The following is a 22,489-nucleotide window of genomic DNA, read 5'->3' as shown; positions in this document are numbered from 1 at the left end:
ACAAAAAAAAAGGAATTGGCACAGGTTGTGTTTCTTTCCTGGCAGCGTCCTCCTTTTGTCTTCCATGAGAGTTGTCTTAAGTGGTGTCGGTGCCCCCGGTGGAGAATATTCAACATGGAGCTCAGAATAGAAGGTGGAGTTGATTGTGGGCATTAATTCCGTCCTGTATCGGAAAGAGCTTCAGATGAACGAGTGAAGACGAGGAGGAAGAGGCTGCTTTTGAGCTGGTACGGCAAAAACAAAGAGCGTCTGTGCGTTGCTGGTTGCCTGACAGTTTTATCTCCCCGTCTCTGACCGTGACTCGGGTCTTAAACCAGCAACCACCTGGAGGTATTTAAGGCCCATTCAAACTATTAGGCTCCACTTTGGGCCTAATGGCTTATAGACGGAGCATCCCATCTGGAAGCTGCTGATGCGGGGAAAAAGAACAGGATCACGTATCTTTCACCCTCCCACCACACACACACACACACTTTTTCACCTCGTACACATATCTCTCTCATATTTGTTTATTGTTCCTAGGTTAGGGTTTTCTGGTAAAGTCTTAAAGAAGAAACTCTCTCAGCTCTTGTAGATTCATTTATTTCATAATCACATCAAAACCATCATCAAGAGAAACAGCAAAGTTACTTCTATATGTACGGACGGGCTTTAGGAGCGAGCGTTTCGACCGCCGGCACGCTAAACCACGACCCTCTGGCTTCAGCAAAGGCAAAGTCAACCCAACCTCCTCCAACACTGTAAGTGCAATAACTTATTGCAATGGAACATCATATAAAGTCACAATCAGAAGTAGAAATACAGGATTAATATACAAAAAAAAGCTGCTTAAAGCCATAAGGTAAATTAGAAGGCAAATTTTTAAACTTGGTAAAAATCCAGAGCAACACAACAGAACATAATTTTACATTTCTTGGCAATATTATCATAATACTTCTTTGGTTTTTGATCTCTGGAGGTCCATTACTTGACAAATAACTACGCAAAACAAATGTACAGGCACAATTCTGTTCACATTCACACAATATGACATATTACAAATAACCGTGGATCTCAATCAGCTTTATTTCAGTAGTATCAACATAGACGGAGCTGCGGAAGAGTGGAGGGAGGGAGAGAGGAGAGAGACCACACACACACACACACACACATATGCACACACACACCTCTACAAAAATTCAGAAATTCAGTCATGCATAATACTGTTTTCAACGTATCCTAGAACAGGATGGCTAGGCTCCACTGATTTCTTTGTCTTGTTCATTTGGAGCCATTTTGTTTGAGCTGTGTAGAGTTACATTACAGGCATCACAGTAAACACACACAGGTGATAATATTCAGCATGTTTCTGCCTATGCTAGTCTCACTGCTGCTGGTTCTATTGTGACTTTGGACGTAGTTGTGATTCCCCCATAGAAAGGCACCTTTTCTGATTCCCTCCACATTGTGAAAAGGAGCCGAGGCACTAAAGTAGAAAACAGCAGAACACTCCCGCAGATTGTAATTATCGTAGCTCAACCGGCTACCAGGAGGAGAAAGCCGAGTGTCCTGCCTTCATCCACGCACAGACGGAAAAGTAAAAGGATATGTAGCCCGGCGGGCGTCATGGAGGGATCAGTCAGAAGACTAATGAAGCCTGTCTCAAGCCCCCAGCCTGCAGCCCGGCTCTGGTGACAAGCTCATTCCGGAGGGGGGTAACGTATAGAGACACCCAACGCAATCACTGGACATATACGCGCCGCATTCCTACAGTCCGGCTCTAATGTCATCACATTACCTAAACATTACAGAATGCACTTCTGGACAATTAGGGCCACCGATCTGGCCTGCAGTCTCTGGCATGTGGTGGATTCTGCGGGCGAGCTACAGGATTCAAGCGTCATCTCTGCTGAGCCCGCGACTAACGACAGATTGATTATTACAGCGTGTGGGATTGTGTGCAGCGTGTCCTCGCCGTGTACTCTGTGGTGTGCTTTGGTGTTCACATTTGCAAAGGCCAGGACAGCTTTACTTTGATGCTAATTAAGTGTGTCTATTCTTGTTGGTTGCTGATTGAGGCTGGCGTGGCGGGTCGGTGTTGAAGGCTGCCGCTGTGTGTTGCCTCGCCTCGTCTGCCGCTGGAGACGGTGTTTCCTGTAACCTGAGGCCTGGCCTCGAAGGGAGACCTGGGGAGGTAACCCTGGGGGAGGAAATGACTCGTTCGTTTGAAACTGCTGCCAATCCAATGCCTGCCTGCGTCCCTGAATAAATTGGCACAGGCCTCTGCCCTCTCTCAATTACACTCTGTTCACTGCTCTGTCTTTCTTTGTACGCCTCGACACAGAAACATGACTAAGACCCACCTACAATACAGAGCAAGCAGCTCATATTTACTTCATTTGACCGGAGGCAATGAAAAGTGAAAGGAATCTCAGGAACTTGAGCGGCCCTCAATTTTAAAAATAGCTCTTTACCATGATTGTCATACAAATAATCAAACCAGAAAGGTTCGGCTGGTTTCTGAGATAAGTTTGAGTGCTGCAGATGGGCTTTAGAGACAAATAGGCTAAAGCAGGTAAATACTGTGAGTAAAGGTTAATTATGTAAACTGAAGTATGATATTTGTGGATTTGGCACTGAACCGTGTTCATGGCTTTTCTTATTTTAATGAAAGTATCACCATTAATCTTAGACCTGAGAGACCAAAGAATCAAGAATGAGCACAATTTCTAAGTTCCATCCTCATCTGAATCACATCTCTGCATTTCTCTCTCTCAGCACCTGCTGATTGTCATAGTCACAGCTGTTATCTTGCCTTTTTTAAATCTCCACAGTCTCTCTCTGTACATTTGACCTGTGTTACCATAGTGCTCTCAGGCAAACTCCCTCCTCCCCCACAGCGCTCGGTGATGGCTGCTCCAGAGAAAAGGGCCAGTATGGGGGGGCAGGGTTGGGACCAGAGCTGAGACATCATGTTGCCCAAGAGATTGCTGCACTGTGTTCCTTGGCCTTCATACGCAGTGCAGCTATGCTGGAGGACTTGCGGTCTGGATCAACATTGAGATCATAGCCATTGATTCCACCGCCCATCCCGGGGCCCCCAAACAGGCTGCCCATATGCGTCTGTCCCATGTGGCTGCTTCCTGGACTGGGCACGCCCAGGAAGTCGGAGACTCCTCCAGGGGCGTGGGGGTGGGGGGGCATGCAGGAAGGGAGAGACTCACAAGGCACGACACAGCCCGGCACTGGAGATGCTCCGCTGCTGCTGCCGATCCACGAAGGGTTCTGGATCTGGAGAGCAGACGTGATAATCAAAACAGAATCTAGTTGAGTTTAAGGAGGTATTATCACACTTTGCTGCTGAATGGACGCAAGTTATTAGTCGTTTACAACATGGATGATTCTAATCTGAACTTGATCTGGTATCATGACTACCTGTGCATAGTTCTCAGGCCGGGAAAGGAGGGGCAGCTCATACGCAGTAGAGAAATGTGTCCGGACCTGTTGCATCTGGCCAAAACGCTCCCTCTTCCTCCATTTGGCTCGACGATTCTGGAACCACACCTGCAACGGAAAAACAAATCCATCAGGAAAATACCTCAAAATACAAAGCCAGCAAAGTTTCAAATCAAATCCTCCATCTCATTTCACACAGAGTCTCTATGACCGGGGACTTTCGGACCACCAGTGCCGCATGGCAAACGGGGCCGGCCCATTCTGCTGCTGGGGGAGGCAAAGTAAGAAACCGAGCCCCAGAAAGTGAAGATGGGCGAAGCAAATAAATTCTCCGGCACATGAAAGTGCAGCCGTGGGTTTTAAAACTTGACGTGTCTTTAAAGTGCCGTGCAAGCAGAGCTATTGATGTGAAAATGGTGGGTCTCCCCTGGTGCCGCACGTTTCGGCTCCTCCCTTTGATACTGGGGCGTCTGCCTCCCTTCAGCCTGCGAGCGTCGACAGATCCACATCTGGGCCCGTAGCCATTCATAAATCACTTAGGAGAAAGGTGCGCTCTCCCCATATGTCAACACAGTGGGATGCAGAGGGGAATCCTTCTGGATACACCATAAGGCAGACGTTAAAGCGTTGGACCGCAGATACTTTTTTTTTTTGTCTTTCTTTGTACGTTTTCAGGCTGTAGATGTTAGAATATGAGGTGTGTGTTTCCAGGTATAGTCTTGTCTGGAGCGTGACGGCGGTGCGGCTTTGCAGAGCGAGAGGTGCCTGCTGCTGACAGACCGAGTGCAGGCTACTTAGCCCACTTCTCCTTAAGCATGGAGGAATCTGAGGGAAAGAGCGGCTGAAGGGGAATGAAAGAGCATTATGAGGAGAGAAGTTCAGTTTGAAGGAGGGATCTGAGGAGAAATCCAGATAAATATTCTACAGACGTGAGGCCCGGACTCTTCTGTGCTGTGTGTGTATGTAGTAATACTGAGCCATAGTTACATTACTTTAAATGTAGCCACCTTTTAAGCAGCCTTGTGTCAGAGCCTTTTCTCTCCTCTTATTTCTTCACACAACTGGGACACCAAGCACATTGCAGTGCCCACAAAACATACTTGCACTTGGGACGATTTAACAGTAACCTGATACCAAACAGTATTTAGTGATGCTGTTTGGCTGTAAGAATGGTAGATAACACAGTGTTCTCTCTTCTAAACACTGTACCTCTCTGCAATCTCTTGTAAACATTCAAATGTATTTTCTACAGAATTTTCTCACATCTCTGTTGCTAGAAAATAGCCGAGCGGAGTGACGCTGGCAGTCTCCACATGTTTATCTGTGTGTATTTGTTGGTCGTCTGAATCTTATCCTCTCGAGAGGGAAGGGGAAACTTCTTCAAAGGGGAGGAGAGGGAGAGCGATCCGGCTTCAATGCAGGGGTTTGAACTCGGGATTGTGGGATGATTCCCAGCCCAATCAGCTTGTGGTTTTCACAGTCCCTGACATGCAATTTCCCCCAGTCAACCTCTTAAACCCCCCCGCCTTCCCCCCGCTCTTTTGTCTCTAAGTCACACGCAAACAAAATGTAGAAGCGACACACAAAAAAAGAGCAGCGTTGCAAAATATCGAGAATCTCACAAAAGCAGAGTAAGCAGGACCGCGGATTGTTATCGAGAGCGATAAAGTCAAGCTAAGCTCCCCGAAAAGCGCTCGCAAAAAACAGATGAGTAGGAACAGCCCCATATATGGCCGCCTCAGGCACATATAGACATCGGCCTGTGTTTTATTGAGACGCTGACGTAAAGAAATGTCGTCTGACTCCGACATTCCACAGGTCAGCTGGCGAGATTAGAGGACAGCTCACCCTTAGAGAGTGGTAAACTGATACCTCGGTTGCGGCTGAACCCCAATGTCAAGGTGAGGGGTCGCTCGCCCTTTGAATTATCTCATATGTTTGGAGGGGGCTCGGGGTCCCTGTTATGCTCCCCGGGAGGATTCGGCTTCTATTATTGTTGAAGGTTTGTCAAGTCTTTCCTCTGGTTCCCTCGCCGATATCCGAGCTCATAACATCGTACGTTTCCGAGTTTAATCCCCAATAAGCGAGAGCGACCCGGTGTGATTGATAAGTGTTGAGCCGTGTTTTCAATATTCCGCCGGCCCTACAGACCTGTGGCGTTAACTGTGATGGATCAAGCTCACCCTCTTCACCTTAGCCTCTCTGTCATACGCCCACCTCCTGCTTCTAGCTCGGCCATTTTTCTCCCGGCTCCGGGCTCTCTCTCTCCCCCAGTCGGCCCTCCTACTTCCCTCCTCCCTCTTTAGTCGGCGAGGGGAAGTGGGGATATTGGAAAGTGAGATGGGAGAATGTTCAAACTGGAGCTTGTTTTCATTTCATGTTTAATTTCCTGACGCCTAAGCCCTTGGCTTTCCGCTGCTAACCCCTCTGACCTTTCAGAGGCGTGCAGACGAGACCGGGGGACCGAGTGAGCACCAGGCACCGACATGAACAGGACACATTTATAAGACGCACACATATACATGGATGTTATACACACAGTTTTAAAACAAATGCTCTCCCACACTTTGCTGTAACAAGCAACAACAAGCAGTCAGTGTCTGTGTACGCCAGTGGCCCTGTTTTTGGTTTGGGGGTATGTGGTGTTTCTGTGTCGTGTTTCACAGAGGGTTCGCTCGATGCAACGCAGCCTTTGAACAGCAAATAGTTTGGTAGAGAGATCATTCGGGGGCATTATGAAGTCAAATGTGTCCTTTGGAGCTCCGTGTCTCCAATTACCCAGCTCGTAAACCCTTATTAACAGAAGGCCGGTGGTGTCGTAGCGCCAGGAGAATTTAAATGAACATGCAGATTTTTTTAATTATTTCTCACAATGAACAACAATGAGTCACCCTGCATGAGACCGAAAAGGACAAAGTTACCAACTGCAAACACTTACTATTCTTGTTTATTCTGTTGAGCAGACATCTGCGAGGAAGGTGGCTCAAAGCTCCGAGAGCTCAAAGTGCTTGGCTGTGATACAGTAATTGCTAAAGACGTTGACAGCGAAAGGCAGCTTACAGAGCCATTAAAGAGCTTTATTTATGCTCCAGAGCCAGCAGGCAGAGAGAGAGAGGAAGAGGGAGAGAGGGAGGGCAGAGTGCAAAACTCCAAAAGCAGCTTTGAAGTCCAGCCGTCTCACCTCATCTCTGTCATCCAGGACCACGGCGATTGATAGACTGCCTCAGCAGTCACTCACACGCGGCCTCCTCCTCCATAAAAAGGAGGCGGCACAGTGAAGTTCAAGTCTGAGGTTGAGAACTAATTCGACTAAGTAAACTAGTGGCGGGAAAAGTCATACATGCAATTACAGAGAGCTGTAGTTTACTGGATGTGGACGTTCATCATTAAATTGAGGATGAAATTGAAGGACCTTGACACGGGCATTTTGGTTAAAAAAAACAAAAAACATCTGTAGTCTGGATTTCAATGGTTGTTGTTCCTGACATGAAAAGGATTCTGGGAGTCTTTGCCAGGCTCAGAGTGCCCCATGGTATTCAACAATTGGATATCCCTGGACTTTGTCTTGATGGACCTTCAGATGAAATTGTGGGCTTTAGTCTTGATTGCGTGCATATTTAAGGTCTGATTTTAGAAGTATGGGTCAAACCTCACGGTGACTCAACAGAGTCTGCTGTGTGCCTGTCAGATGAGGAAGTTAATTATATTCATCTGGGGAATAGATGGGTCTGTGTGAATGCAACATGAATGTAGTTATTTCACTGTACCACCACAGCAACAGGCCAGGTTCTCTGTCCCTGACTATGTCTTAGACTACGCGTGGAAATTGAAACTGGCATCTCAAAGTGTTTTTTATATCCTTGCCAAATAGCTTTGATGACTTTTTTTTTCCATGTGTTTTCCCCTCCCTGCAAAGTTGTGTGGTGAGGCAGTTTGAACATGGTAGTGCTGGGGAGAAACCCTTGGCCTCTGACCCTTTAGCAGAGTCTGCAGCGTGTAAGAGCTAAGAGCAGAGTATTCCCTTAGTCCCACCCAACCCACTCTGATCTAAAGCTGGCAGGCAGAAAGAGAGATGGGGAACAATAGGCCTTGCTGTCTGCTGTTCCGAACAATCTTTGTCAACAAGCCAGTCTAACTCCCTCAGCCTCTCGGTCAGATCCCAGAGCGATTGTTAACATGCAAACATGGACGACGCAGCTCACAACCAGAATCAATGTACAGAAAGGACTGAAGAGTGCTTTTGTTGTACATGTTACTCTGTAGTATTCGGCTCTCCTCACCTGCACGCGAGCTTCCGTCAGGTCCGTCCTCAGTGCCAGCTGCTCCCGGGCATAAACGTCTGGGTAGTGCGTTTTCTGGAAGACCTTCTCCAACTCCTCCAGTTGGTAGCTGGTGAAGGTGGTGCGGTTGCGTCTCTTCTTGCCTTTGTTGCTCTCTGCCTCGCTCTTGTCCAGCGGGCTGGAGAGGTCCGAGCCGGGCCGCTCACTCGGCCCCTTTACGCCGGGCTCCTTCAGGTTCAGGTAGCTGCCTTCCATCCCCGGAGGGTCGACGTTTTGAGGCAACTCGGACTCTGTCAGGCTGCTGTTGTCCTTCACTGCATGTGTGTTACAGAGAGAGACAGACATGTTAGAGAGATGCTGGAGCCTTTAAAGATTTTATAGTGTTATGATTAAATATATTTGAGCCATTTTGTCACCCAGGCCAAATTCAACTAATTAAGCTTAATGTCTAAATTTAAGAGATTTTTCTGGCAATTTTCCTTCGATTTGGGGGGAAATTGCGTCCAATGGACTCTGACCTTTTTATGATTAGGCGTTCACTTACCAAACACAACAACAAAGCTACTAAACATGAAGTTATGAGTTTAGCGGATCACAAATATCCCCACATTTGCCTCTTAAAGTGTTTTCCTATGAGATTCTCCCCTGAAACGCCTGTATTTTTCACATGTAGCTATACCGTTGGAGCTTGTGCCGGAGATGTAAATGCAAAAATAGAACCTGAAGAAAATCCATTTTACAAAGCCTTTCATGAGGGAAATCTTCAGCTACACAGACCTGCTTAGTGAACACCCAAAGGTGACCCAGTTCAGAGGCAATTTTCCCCCAAAACCATTAAATTAAACGTATAAACTTCCTGGCGTTTCACTTTAAGTCTTGCTTTACATAATCCATAATATGCTCTTATTGTAGTAATGTGCTTTTCAAACGATCTATTACAATCAACTCTCTGGCCATTTTCAGACTGAATAAAAAGAACCATATGTCTGTAATAATACTCATATAATTATAGTTACTGCTCTGTATGTGTAATTTTCAGTGGAGTAGTACTTTTGAAACTTGCAATCCCGTAAATCCCATGACCATGGTGCCTCATTTTCTCGCGTGTCTGCTCATCATCATGTTGCAGCGTCCACACGAAATGACACCAACGCAAAGCTTACATCACCTCTGTAATGTTTTATTTTAAAGTTCAAAAGCCTTGTCTGTATGCGGCAAGTGTAAGAGTTTCAGATGAGAAACGTCTCCCCTCTGTTTGAAAGGCTTGTCACTACGCATTGGCGTGACCCGCGACACAACCCTCCCAGCTCCGCTCCCCGTAGCCGGCGCTGCCCTCTGCCTCACATTTCTCAATCACGCCACCTGAAATCCGAGCCACACAAAACCTGCTCCATCTTGAGCCGTGTATGGTGGGCCTTGTGTACTGGGGCCGACCACACCGCCGCACAACCTTGCCTCTCAGATGTAAACAACATTGTGTTTGTCACCTTCAATTTAGAGAGCCTCCATTTTGTGACAGACCTTGCTCTGTTCCTGTCAGCGCACGCTAGTTTTTTTGTTTCTTTTTGGGAGATGAATAAAGCTGTCCCTTCTTCTTCAATAAACAAACAGCTGTGTGAATAAATAAGCTGAAGGGCTCTGGGTGCAGGCCAGGGAGAACAGTGCGCTCTGTCAGCTGCTCTGTTTGCCTTTCCTGAGCATAGGCATGGGGTGCACCCTATCCTGGATCTAACTGTATTGGTCAGAAACCAACGCATAATGGCTTCTGCAACATAAACAGTCGTGCAAGAACAACATTAGTTTAATCCAAATGCGTTGTGTTTCTGGGTCGGGGAGACTCGCATGACGACGCTAATATGTTCTGCTCCCATGCATGCGTTTCCCGTTGTCACTTTGTGTTTGCGTTATGAGTAACAGCCTGGTCAGTAATGGCCTCCTGTCAGCCTCACAAACCCAGAGCATCCGAGGAGAGAGCGCTGACACCATGTGGCACCGCTGACGCTCGCGGCCACATTTCTTTGGGCTTAGTAAGACGACTGAATAGTTTCAGAGTGATGCAGCTTAGGCGGCGGCTGTCTGCAAAATGTTTGTTTTCGTGAATTAGTTACTTTTGGCTTGTGTGTCGCACAATGAGATGTCAATAGTCATCCCTCTGGACTCCAGCAGCCCCCTGCCCCCCCGCCCTGCTGTGTGGCTCAGACCTGCTCCGACCCAGGCTCTAATGGAACAACACGGCTCACCCAGCTGGAGTTCATGACCTCATATCGCCACGGCCCACCTGTCAGACCTCCTTACGGTCTGGTCGCTGGCAGGGCAGATGTTGTGACATCAGCGGACCCCTGCTCTGGCCTCCCTCTGAAGCGTGGTGCAATCTTTTTGTTCTGCCCCACAAAGCAGGAGGGCGGCTGCTACGTTACAGAGTAAGACGGGCCAACTCCGGCTTCATTGCTTTGCGCCCGTGAGAGAAAATGCGGTAACCCCCACCCGAGCAAAGCGTATATCCTGAGTATTTGAGGCTTTACGACAAGAGGCTGGGAGGAGGGCGGGGCGGTGGGTAAACGGTTAAAGCCACGGTTGTCAGCCCCATAATGACCTATAATGCTAACATGCACGCTGGAATCTGCATCAATAGCGAGAGCCGTTCTACCTTAATCAACATCTTTCCTCTGTCTCCTTCTCCCGAATGCATCTCTCTTGGCTCTGACACGCTAATGTTAACCACCCAAAATCCTTTGCCACAAATATCTTCCAGTATTCCCGCATGCTGAGCTGTCTTTTCTGCACGCTGTTTTTGAGAACACAGCCATCACACACTGCTTTCTTTTGGGAGCCAAGATTCCACTGCACTGGCTCCAGTTAGGTTTCTTTTTTTCTTCTTTGGCAATGAGAGGAATGTGTTTTTGACTCTTGTTCTCCTTCAGTATTAATCAACGTATACGAACGTGCAAAAAAGCATCGGCGAGGTGAGGTGAGCGGCGACGTTCCAGGCGGCAGACCTCTTCAGTTAGCCGGGGTCAGATGTTTACTGGGGTCAGCGATTTAATCACTGCCGAAAACAGAGCGGAAACATCAAAGTGTAATTTAACTGGCTGTAAAGCAACAGGGCACCCTCTCCGTTTTTATGGAATGGGATGGGGAGGGTCAAGTGAAGGCAAATAAAAGAAACACTATAAATTAGTAACCTGGGGAAGGGTTAATGACCAAACACTAAATAGGGAAGGGAATGCTTTTAAACAGAGTGGTCTGATGTGTTCTCCCATAGCTGACAGCGGTCTGCCACAGTGGCTTTCCGCTTATCACATCTTATATGACCAAATAAAGCAACATGTCGCTGGCTTCTTCCCCTACGACAACCGGCGTCTATTAATTTTACGTCGCCTTACGTTTCCAGCAGCACATTCAGTCCTGAGACGCGGGGTCGACTTGTTGTTTCCCCCCACCCCGGTAAAAAAGAAAGGGAGGCTCCCAGATGTTCCTGAGGAGAGATGTATGCCAGCGGCTCGCACAGGAATGCAGATTCCCTGGGAAACGGAGAACCTTTCTGCTCAGCCTCAGCTCCTGGTGCACTGACACCATCATGACCTCACCACACTGTCACGGCTGCGTGCTACTTCACCTGAGAGGCCTTCACTGTCACATGTGTGCAAAAGTACTTTAATTAGTTTTGATGGAATTCAGTAAATAAAGGAAGTTTGCAAGTTTCATACGCGACGTAATGTTGTCGTAAATCACAGCGAGGAAACACTCATCTCCATCTTCAAAGCGATGACCTCGCACTACTAAAGCTCTCTCATCAATGCAAGACGCATGTTTGGGCTTTATTACAAATCTGAAGGGAAAAGTTGAGCTTTTGCATCCAACTAATGCGCAACTGGGTTTAAATTTAGCCTCCGAGTGGGTTGAAAGTCGTATATCATCCCCACACATGTTTACTATAATCACACTGGATTCGCCATTTTTCAAGAAGCAATTTACAATGGAAGTCAGAATAAAATGTTAAAATGTAAATAAGTACAAGTTAATGGTGACTTGGATTCGCTCCCATCCACAGCTTTTATAACTAATGTGAAGAATTGGCCACTTTAACTGCATCCCCGTGCTTATTTACTGGTGTTTATGATGGAGCCTGAACGCCACATCACCTGACAGCAACTTGAAAGTCATTAAAACCACAATAACTTACATATTAGACATTTTTAGCCACGTGTGTGCACTTACTTATATGTACAAACAGAAGTCATCTTTGTGAGTGTGGAGTTTAGTCTCAAAAGTATGAAACACAACACTGCACACACACACACTGCACACACGCATTCTTCTCTCCATGTTTTATTCATGTGTACTTCACGTAACGGTATATAGCGGCAGATGAATGTCAGCACTGTGTCGGCGGCAGAAGGGGCCTGTAAGTTATGAGTCAGGCAGTTTATATAAGCGGCTCACATTCTCACAGAACAAGAATTCAGCCTCGCAACGTTCACATGATGTATTTGAACGTCTCCTCCCTCTCAGAGACGCGCAGGTGTCATGGAGGCTCGAGCTTCTATCGCTCACATGGACTCAATGTGTTAGTCTTTAGCGCGCGCATGCATGTCCGGTGACATCACTTTAACGCGCACAAAGAGCGCCGTATTATGACAGGAGACTTTTCAAACGTTGCCAAGTGTTTCCGGGATGTTGTTTTGCTTCGCATATGGACGGAGATGTTTTACATATCACAGGATGCTGCGCGTCGACCCGTCTGAAGGCTCGGGCGGGATGTTTGAGAGCAATAACGGCTTACAAATGTTGAAGAAGCGTTATTTTGTAAACATTAAAGAGGATTTCTGTAGGAAGACGAGGAAAGGATGACGCACTGCCCCGGTTTGCTGCCGGTGTCAGCAGAGGACACGGAGCCCGGAATGAAACACAGTCACGCACAGTCTTTGGTTTCTTCTTCTACGGTCAGATTTGGAAGATTAATGAGAGAAACGCACCGCCCCCCAACGATTATATTAATCCTAATCATGTAAACAATCAAAACAAAATGAATATACACAATTACAGGTTGCATGTGAACGCTCACTCCCACATGTGCGCGACTTTTTTCCCAGAAAGCCTCTTAATTCCTCCGGAGCCCCTCAGATCGTTGCTCAATCTGCGCGTCCGGGCCTGAGTCGGTGCTTATTTGCTCAGAGTATTGTTGAGGCGGAGGTTATGTACACCAGCACCGCTCTGTCACCTCAGGGACTCTGCGTGTAGCGCCGCGGAGCTCTGATGTTTGGGGAGTATATGAATAATAACCAAAGGAGCGAGTGACGCACATCTGCCTCACATTAATGCGCAGCTCCCCTGCGGCGCAGAGCGGAGCCGCATTCCGCAGCTCTGCATCAGCTCCGGGGGTTTGAGTCCATTCAGAGCTGCGCTGCATGGCAGGTAAGATGCTTCACACACTGATTACACACACACACACACACACACACACACACACACACACACTGCTGCAACGAGCCCCAACCTGAACCCAGATGAGCACAGTTTGATAGGCAGATGCAGATTCTCCTATCTTTTCATCAAAATGATAAAATAACAAAAACGTTTCAATAGGCCATAAGGTCAAATGTGTTCAAATCCCAATGAAACTGTTGTATTTCACTAATGTCATCCACCACAGGTCAACCAGAGCAGCTGCACTAAAACCAATTAAGAGGGAATCACGTGTCAGTGTGGCGTTCTGCTCTGTGTTTAAATGAGTGTAAATGAATATGAGCAGCTTCAGCCAAAAAGTCACTTTCTCCCAAAAACCGGTGGTATCTGGACCACTGGTGGACCATGGTGGGGAATAAATTCAATTAAAATCTATGGAAATTATATTATTGTGGTGGAATAAACAAAGATAAAATAGTTTTTGTTTTCAGTTTTATTCTTTATTGCTACAATGTTTTGGTATTTTGTTGAAAACAGCCTCTATACAGATGCCTTAAACTTTCATGTTCTCATGAAATATTAATTTCTCAATTTCCAGTGCAGCTCAGATGTCTATGAGGGTTTCCTGTACAGAGACACTGTTGCTTAGATGTTTGAGAAGTTCATAGCTTATCCACAACTTCCCTGTCCATTCTAGTCTAAGCATGAGGGCCCACTGAGGTCCTGGGAGTGACACTGGGATACAAACGCTGGGTTGCCATGTAAACAACATCCCATTTGTACTTCCAGTTGCCACACTAAAAACTCCCTTTGGAGAGCACAAGATGATTTTTTTTGTTATTTCTGTTGTGATGATGGAGATAAAGAAGTGGGGTTGCGCAACAGGCCCTTTTCCCTATGAGGACCACACATAGCAGCAGGCCTGTTGACGCCTGAGGCTTTGGCTGCGGCCCAGCGTATCCTCCCCAGAGCCATGATGCCTTCATCTGGCTGCAACATTGTGAATAATAACCTCTCCGAGCTCTCTGAGGGGAGGCGTGTTGCGTTTAATGACGGCGTTTAAATGGCGCTGTCATTGTACTTGCCAAGTCAATTCACTTCAATGCAGCAGAGCAGCAACCTATCACAGGCGTTTCTCTCACTTTACAGGGAGGAAAAGACATAAATAAAAACAAACTCTGCTCGTTTACAGGGAAACAGATTAGTTTGCACTTTATGAATATACTTTGGCATAAATTTGGCACCGGCTGCAGCACCAAAGAGGCCCCATGTAACGGAGAGGCGATTGTGTTTAATCCTTTTTTGATGTTTTATTTACACGCAACTGTATCGAATTTTGAATTCGTTTTCGTTCACTTTCATTAAATTCCGGGTTTTCTTGCTTTAGAGGATGCTTATAACTATTTCACGTCAGATTTGGGGCATAATCACAACATATGTTTCCTTATGTGACATCAAACATCTGGATGTATGACGCCAACATTTAGGATGTCAAACTATCTGCCTGAACTTTAGACGGGCATTTAGTTTGATACATGATAGAAATTAAATTAACTTAAATCCCTTATAGATTTTTTATCCTTCAGGCCATTTTGGTGAACTTTGTTACTAAGGTGTCATCTTTACATTTTTTTGATTTTTTTTTTTATCTCTTGCTGTACAATTGTAGTCCAACGAAATGATTACATAATATGTAAATATTTCGTTTTGAATTAGTAAAATTGATCAGAGCGTGTTTGCTTTTTTTTAAGTGTAGTTTTATTATTTGACATTGCCTTGGGTGTATAGATTACGGCCCATATGGTGTGAGCTCATGTGCGCGGAGCTGCTTCATATTATCGCGTGTATTTCTTGTAACCTTAGATTTCCTATAATTCATAATGTAGCTGTGGAAGCCTCGGTTGCGCAATCTATCAGCTGCTGTGCTAAAATAACGTCAATAAAAATAAGGGCCTCGTTAAAATAAGTGCTTTTTAAACTATTGGGTTTGTGAAAAATGTTTTTTCTTTTTCTTTTGAAACCAAATGGCGCTCGGGCTTTGCTGATGTGTGTGTGCGTGTGTGTGCGAACTATGAGATGTAAATGCAAATAATCCATATGGAGCGTTTAGAATTAGCTGTCAGAGATGTTTAGAAGCAGTAAGACAATAAAGGAAAATAACATAAGGAAACCTGTGTGCAGTGACGAGATTATTCATTAATTTGTCTGTAAAGTTATGAGCTATAAAACCCTAACAACAGCAATTAAAACAGTCCTGCAAACACCTTAATCCCATGATAACCCCACCACCCCCCCTCCCCCACTCACTGTAAACTAAGTCATTTGTTAAATTAAAAGCGTCGGTTTCATCCTAATTTGCTTTGAGGGAAATTTACCCTCAAATTCCGTCTTTAAATGGATCAAACTGTTTCCCCTTAAAACTCACATTTGCTCTTAAATCTTAAACATTTACTCCAAACATCCGTGATCTATCCACACTGTCCGCCCCTGAATGTGTGTGAGTGTACGATATTCCTGTTTACACTCCAGATTAGTGGACTTTAGGTGAGTGTATGTGTGTGTCCATACATCCCGGTAAACCCCCCTCCTCCCCCTCCCCTCCCCACATAACCCATTTCCGTTAACCGGTGTCGCCCCGCCGCGGCTCTCCCTCCCCTGCCTGCCCGGGTCTGCACTCACCGTAGCAGGGGATGAGACTCCCGTTGTGGCCGCTGTCCGGGTGCAGTTTGCCGGCCTCGGGAGGCGTCTTACAGCCGGGCCGCTGCATGTAGAGCTGGTACTTGCTGAAGGTGCCGCCGCCGCCGCCCTCCTCCTCCGCGCCGTCCAGGGACGCGCACTCCTGCTGAGCGAACGGGCTCCGGGGCTTCTCCCCGTACACCGGCCCCCCTTTGCCCGGGATGAACGTGCCCGGGCTCGGGAACGTCCTGAACGGGTTCGCCTGCTGGTGCTCCCGGGTCTGCGCGGCGGCGGAGCTATAATATGAATCCATGGATGTCATATCGCAGTAGGAGACGCACGTATCTGCGTTCATACCGACTAAAAAAAAGTGATATAAAAATCCACTCTGTTCTTCTTTCCCTCCCCTTCTGTCTCTACGCGGAGCCGCTCCACACACTCGCCGACTAACTCATGCACACACACGCACGCACACACTCACACTGCTACACACACTCACACTGCCACATCTGGGACTGGTTAAAAAATGAATCAGATGTTTTCCAGAGACTGAGAGAGAGAGAGAGAGAAGGAGAGAGAGAGAGAGAGAGAGAGAGAGAGAGAGAGAGAAGTGAAGCCCCCTGAAGGTTTAAGTAAGTCAGAGAAAATGCCTTGCTCAAGCAGCTGCCGCCTCGGGAAGCCCTGTATGCGCTGCGTCCTTCAGGCTCCACGCGTGTGTGTGAAGTGCAGGCCGGTGTGTGATGCAGCCTGGTAGAAGTGGGAGGTCAAGCTCGGAGGGAAAAGCTTTTTAGGGTAAACAGGCGGGAGACACAACACATGACGTTAATGCAATTAGAGGAGGAATAGAACCGGCGTCCACGGATGAAACCCTTCACCCCTGACACACTCCCAGGCCGTTTGACTGCTTATTTATCCGCTTTGAGGCGTTTTTAAAGCGGCCGGTTCGCTTCCCGTCTATGTCAGCTGCTGATGTTTGCGTTCATTTGGGTTTCGGCTCGAGTGCAAATGTAGAAGTTTGATTGATCGAAGCGCAAATATGAGGATCGAGTCCAGAGATTCATTCCGTCACATCACCGCTGTGCCAGAGGAGTAACAACATTAACATCTACTCAGGGAAAGACGCTTAAGTTGATGCAGTTATGACAGAATCACAGTCTGTAATTGCTCCACAGATTTCGACAGATTTGAAAATTGGCTTCTCTTTAATATTCCAGACTGAGGTTATTTTAAACCATTATGCTAATGAGCCCCGCTGGAATATTTCACTGTTTACACTTTGACATTTGGTAAACAGCAATTTGCCTTTTTGCTTTTTTCCCTTGCCTGGAAAAATCTGTTTAAAAAATCTGTTTAAGAAAATAAAGGAGAGGCCGAGGAGGAATGAATTACAGCGAATAAATAATAAATAAATACTAATCAAACAAAAATACATTTGATATCTCGAAGTTAATTAGTTGGTTAGTGAAGAGTTTAATTAATTAAAACTTTAGACAAAATACTTTTAAAGCGACCACATTTATTTTTACAAGACTGTTAAATTAACCATTATAATTACTTCTGACATCACGTTATTATTATTATTATTATTATTATTATTATTATTATTATTATTATTATTATTACAGTACAAACGCCGGCATGTTCTTGCTTGTTTCACTGCATAATTAATTAATAAAATAACAATTAATTATTCTTGTCACGCGCCACAACATGATCCTGGATGATGACTAAACATTTTAATAGTCGCTGACATTTAATAATAATAATCCTCATCCTAATAATAAACTCAGACAGTCTGAACTCAGACAGTTATCCCAGCTGAGTGGAACAGAGCGTGTGTGAGTCTGGCTGCAAAGACGCTCCGGTGTCTCGCTGTGATCGCATTCTGAAAATCTGAACATTAAATCGTGGAGTTGTAAAATAGCGAACTAATGCTTGAGGCCTGGTCAGTCTGTTCATTCTGTTCATTCTGTTCATTCTGGCTCCAGGATTCCTTAACGAGACTTCAGCTCCTTATTCGTTTATTCGTAAATGTCTCTTTCCCAATATAACGAGTTTAGCTGTGTAAGGTTTATTTGGGCCTTTAGTTATTGTTTTAATGCTGTGGCTTTAATAACACTGAGAAGTTAAACACATTCTCCTTTTATTTCTCTTCGGGCTGCAGTTTAATGTGTTTGTGGGCCTGCTGAGAAGAGGCCTTTATTTCAATTATTTCATGATATTCATTTGTCCTTTTTATTTGACTACAGAAGGAAAGTGACCGTGATTATCTGCACTTATAGGAGAGGAGAGGAGAGGAGAGGAGAGGAGACACATCAGCTCTTTACTCACAAAGTCTCACAGCAGGTCAGAAACTCCACCACTTCATTTGAACATCTGGTCACTTATCACAGTCTGACTCAAGACCTGCTGCCAAGTTTGAGGGATTCTTTCAAGAAGCCATCACTTTATTTGCATTAATTTTAAGGAAAAGTGTGTGTGTGTGTGTGTGTGTGTGAGAGAGAGAGAGAGAGAGAGAGAGAGAGAGAGAGATTCCCCCCCCCCCCTCTCTTCCCTTTGTGTTCCCTCTCTGTTACTTTCCTTTTAAAATTGATAAATAAATAACACAAATATTCTAAATGAAATGGCGTAGAAAGTTGAATTTCTTTGTTTAACAGGAATGCTGGACTTCTGTTTCCAGTGTTCCGTGCATTAACTCAAACCACCCCTCTGCTACAGGCCACAGGCTCAGCTGTCACAGACACACATCACTCAAGCGTGACATTCCCTCTAAAAGCTTTTTCACTCTAAACGGAGGACTTCTTGTCTCTTCTACTTCCAGCAGGAAACATGGCAGGTATTGGGTGCTGAGGAGGAGTGTGTGGGTGTGTGTGTGTGTGGGTGGAGGGGGTGGGGGGGTCGTCTTCTCCACGGATCCATCAGCTCGGAGCCTCTGGGGTTTATGTTGGCGAGGGGCCTCCTGTGGATACATATTCCTCTAACAGGGGCCATGAAATCTCCCCCGCTGGCTATCGGGTTAAGAGGCGTGGCGACGGCGTATAACGAGGCCGTCTCAGGTTGATCTCTGCGTCTCAGCGTTGGCATGTTGGTTGCGGCGGTGGGAAAGGCCAGACATCAGGAGACGGGGAAATGCATATTGTGTCTTTTAGCGATGTGGGAACGTTTTTTTACGAGCATCTCAGAGCTATTTGAGGATAGAAACATTATAGAGAGATTATCATCAAAGTCTGTGAGTTTTGCTCTGCAGATGCTCACATGTCCTGCAGTGGGTTTGCTCACGACAGCAGGAATCTGTCACGTCTCTTTCAGCTACACTGAGCCTGATTGCAAGCGCTTGGACTTGAACCTGTTTCCCAGCACACAGACGAGTATTTTAGGTATTTAAGGGAATGTTTGGAGTCCGCAGAGGCCCTGAACGCATCGTGCTGCACACTGCCACTCTGTCATTTGGACCCAAACTTTATTTTGGGAGCGACATTTTCTGTGCATTGTCTGCAGTAATCACCACCGTCTGCTGTGGCTGCAGGTCATGTTCAGACTTCCACCAGGGAGATTTGTGTCGGGGCCTCTGTTAGTGTTGTTGTACGATGCAGCTTTGCTCTTTCAAGCTACAAGCTACTCTTAATTTAGAGTAGTTGAAGTAACTACAGCTACATGATGAGCTCCGGAGAAAAGGAAACAATATGGAAGCTCCTCTGCTGTTTCGCTCACAAAGCAAATCACCACAAAGCATGGAAGCAATTCTCTTAAAGTAATCTGACAATCTGTATTATTTTCTGCAGCGTATTCAATAACGAGCCCAGAATGATTTCAGTAACCTTAGAACAAAACAAAATAAATACGAATTGTGTTCAAAATTATTGGATTCAACAAAAATTGTCTTTGCACAATTTTGATATTAAGGGAAACAATTTAACTGTGATGAATCCAGGATGTTTGTGTTTCCCATGAGGCTAAGTGAGGTGACCGGGAGGAGCGATGCATGCTGGGATCCGCTCAAGGGAGTCTCGGTGTTGGTAGTGGTGTGTGTGTGTGTGTTGAGTGCTCATCAAAGACCCCCCCACCTCACCCCTCACATGATTCTGATAAGTAGCGCCACAAGTAGCTGGGTAGCTTGGCAGAAGCTAGTAAATAATCCATTTCTGGAGAAGCTACATTGTTTCGTAAATAGCAGCAGTATTGTGAAGCAGTTGGTGGCATGGCTACGTTTAGCTCACTAATCCCCAACACGTCTCTGATAAATAGTATCTGATGGAACCAAACTGTCGATGCTACAGAGCAGCTGTGTACAAATGAGGACACAATGTGCAGAGAGAGAAACTACTTTCACCTTAAAAGCGTCACATTTAGCTCAATAAGACGAGGACGAGAGTAAACGCAGTAACCAGTCGTAGCTTCTGAGTGTTAGACAGCGCAGTGCTTTGTTGAGAATGTGCTCAATGTGAGATAAGGTCTGTGAATCATACCACAACACAATAGACGACGCTGTCACATTCAGACAGTTTGTTGTTGTGAGAGCAGGTTGACTGGTGCAGAAGAGCAGGGCTAACAGTGCTAACATGGTGCTAACATGGTGCCAACGGCCGTAGCTTGTTTTGCTTCCCAACGGCATTGACAAATCGCTATCACCTGTGAGCACAGCTGGTGCTGCCTGCTGAAAGAGGGGGAAGCGTCTCCCCATCGCTGAAAAACTAAAATGGCACAAGAGACAGAGACAGAGAGAGAGACACACACACAGAAAGAGAGAGAGACACCAGATTTTCATGTGCAGCTTTTTAAATTGGTTTCACATGAGCCGGGCACACAGAGCATCAGCAGATTCTCTGATCAAATTAAACGGAGATGAGGGGAGAGGAAAAAAGAGGCAGCGGTTGTACTGATCTGTAATTCAATAAACCGGGCCGAGCAGGGGCGGACGCAGGAGAAGCTGCGCCGCCGCCGCACGCCTTCATCTCAGGGCTAGAACCTCTGAGCGAGAACCTCTGAGCGAGAACCTCTGAGCGAGAACCTCTGAGCGAGAACCTCTGAGCTCCATATCTGCTACAGACTCTGAGGCCCACAAGCAAGAGACACACAGAGGGGACGAAGCTCCATCACACAGAGACACAGAGGGGACAAGGCTCCATCACATAGAGACACACAGAGGGGACGAAGCTCCATCACATTGAGACACACAGAGGGGACGGAGCTCCATCACACTCAGCACTCACGTATACAGAACACAAAGACGGATGAAGATGTTGGAGATGTTTGACCTTCTGTTTGGGTATAACACACACACACACTCACACACACACACACACACACAGGTAATCTAAGCATAAACTCTCTGTGCTCTGGTGTTATATGTCCGTATATCGACGACAGCATCTTCTCCGTCAGCTTGTGGGAGATCAGTCGCTGCAAACGAACACGGGAGATAATGAAGATAATGAGTCTCTCTCTCTATCTCTCTCTCTCTATCTCTCTCTCTCTCTCTTTCTCTCTCTCTCTCTCTCTCTCTCTCTCTCTCTCTCTCTCTCTCTCTGTTAATGGATAGCAGACAGAAAGTGTGCCGAGCATTCTGAACAGATTACACTAATATCCTGTAATTTTGACGTTAGCTTTCATACGGCCGGAGGAATCCAGATGTGCTGTTTTCTTCTCAACCCCTGGTAAAAAAGCGTCCTGGTGAAGCGGCACCATCGCCTCACACGTCCACTACTGTAATTGTTGTATTGTAGTATTTTTGCAAACTATTTGTAGAAGCGAGCGCACTGGTGGCTTCCTGTCACGGCCTCATCGCTGCTGCTGCTGCTGCGTTTCACCTCCTGAGCAATCTCACACACAAAGCCTCACATTCAAGGAGGCTCTAATGGAAGTCAAATGCTCTCTTGGTCTGAAAATAGGACTCAATGCTTTTCCGTGTATTTGTGTATTGTTTACTCTGGAGGTCATTTACAACAAATAGCTTATGACTTCTATTTTCTTCTTCGTCCTCTAGATTACCGACGGGCTGATTGCACTTCAGACTCGCCTCCTTCGGCTTCACTCTGAAACAATCTGTGGATCCGTGCGGCTGAATCACGATAATTGAAGCGACATTGTGCCTTGATGAGACTTGATCGACTATTCGGAGCTGACGGCGCTCCGTAGGGAAAATGTCTGAGCTCATTTAATTACACGTAACGCAGTTTGTATCATATCTAAACACTGTAATTGAGCAATTACATTTCATTTGGGTTTACAGAGGCTAGGAACTAAATAAATACATAGGGAATTAGGTTCGGCCCCGGAGCTCCACTCTTCCCCGCTCTCACAACGTCGCGTTCTTGGAGGCAAAAGCAGTGTTTGTCGGTCATCAGTGCTGGAGTGCTTTGTAGTCTGGAATGTGAGCATCATCCTACAAACATGGGGCTGCTGTCATCTCATTGAAATCAGAAAAGGGCCATGCAAGGTAACAGCTAAGAGGACTGCGACCATGCCGCCACCCCCCTCTCTCTTTGCCCTGTTTGATACAGTCTTAGCGAGTGTTTGCGTTGTAACTGGACCCCATGTGCGCTGACCCGGCCTGATCTTCCCACAGCAGCGTCTGGGCCCGGCCGAGCGGCGAGCACTGGAGACGCAGGGCCCGAAACAAAACAAGAGGGCTCCCAGGGAACGCGTCTGCAGATCCAGGGTTCAGCGCAGCCACACAGGGTTCAAGGAGGACT

General features: G+C 46.3%; 1 protein-coding gene across 1 annotated transcript; it reads right to left on the bottom strand.

Moving 5' to 3' along the window:
- Nucleotides 1-646: 646 nt before the first annotated feature.
- alx4b (ALX homeobox 4b) lies at nt 647-16,152 on the bottom strand. Its single transcript, XM_076139082.1, has 4 exons — nt 15,801-16,152; nt 7,716-8,029; nt 3,415-3,543; nt 647-3,270 (listed from the first exon to the last, which is right to left on the bottom strand). The coding sequence occupies exons 1-4, from the start codon at nt 16,150-16,152 to the stop codon at nt 2,950-2,952; spliced, it is 1,116 nt and encodes a 371-aa protein (XP_075995197.1). The 3' UTR covers nt 647-2,949.
- Between the last annotated feature and the right edge of the window lie 6,337 nt (nt 16,153-22,489).

The sequence above is a fragment of the Genypterus blacodes genome, unplaced genomic scaffold (assembly GCF_046128005.1).
Source record: "Genypterus blacodes isolate CSIRO-AG114 ecotype Tasmania unplaced genomic scaffold, CSIRO-AGI_Gbla_v1 ptg000015l_1, whole genome shotgun sequence".
NCBI classification, from domain to species: Eukaryota; Metazoa; Chordata; class Actinopteri; order Ophidiiformes; family Ophidiidae; genus Genypterus; species Genypterus blacodes.
This window is presented reverse-complemented; position numbering and strand designations above follow the sequence as displayed.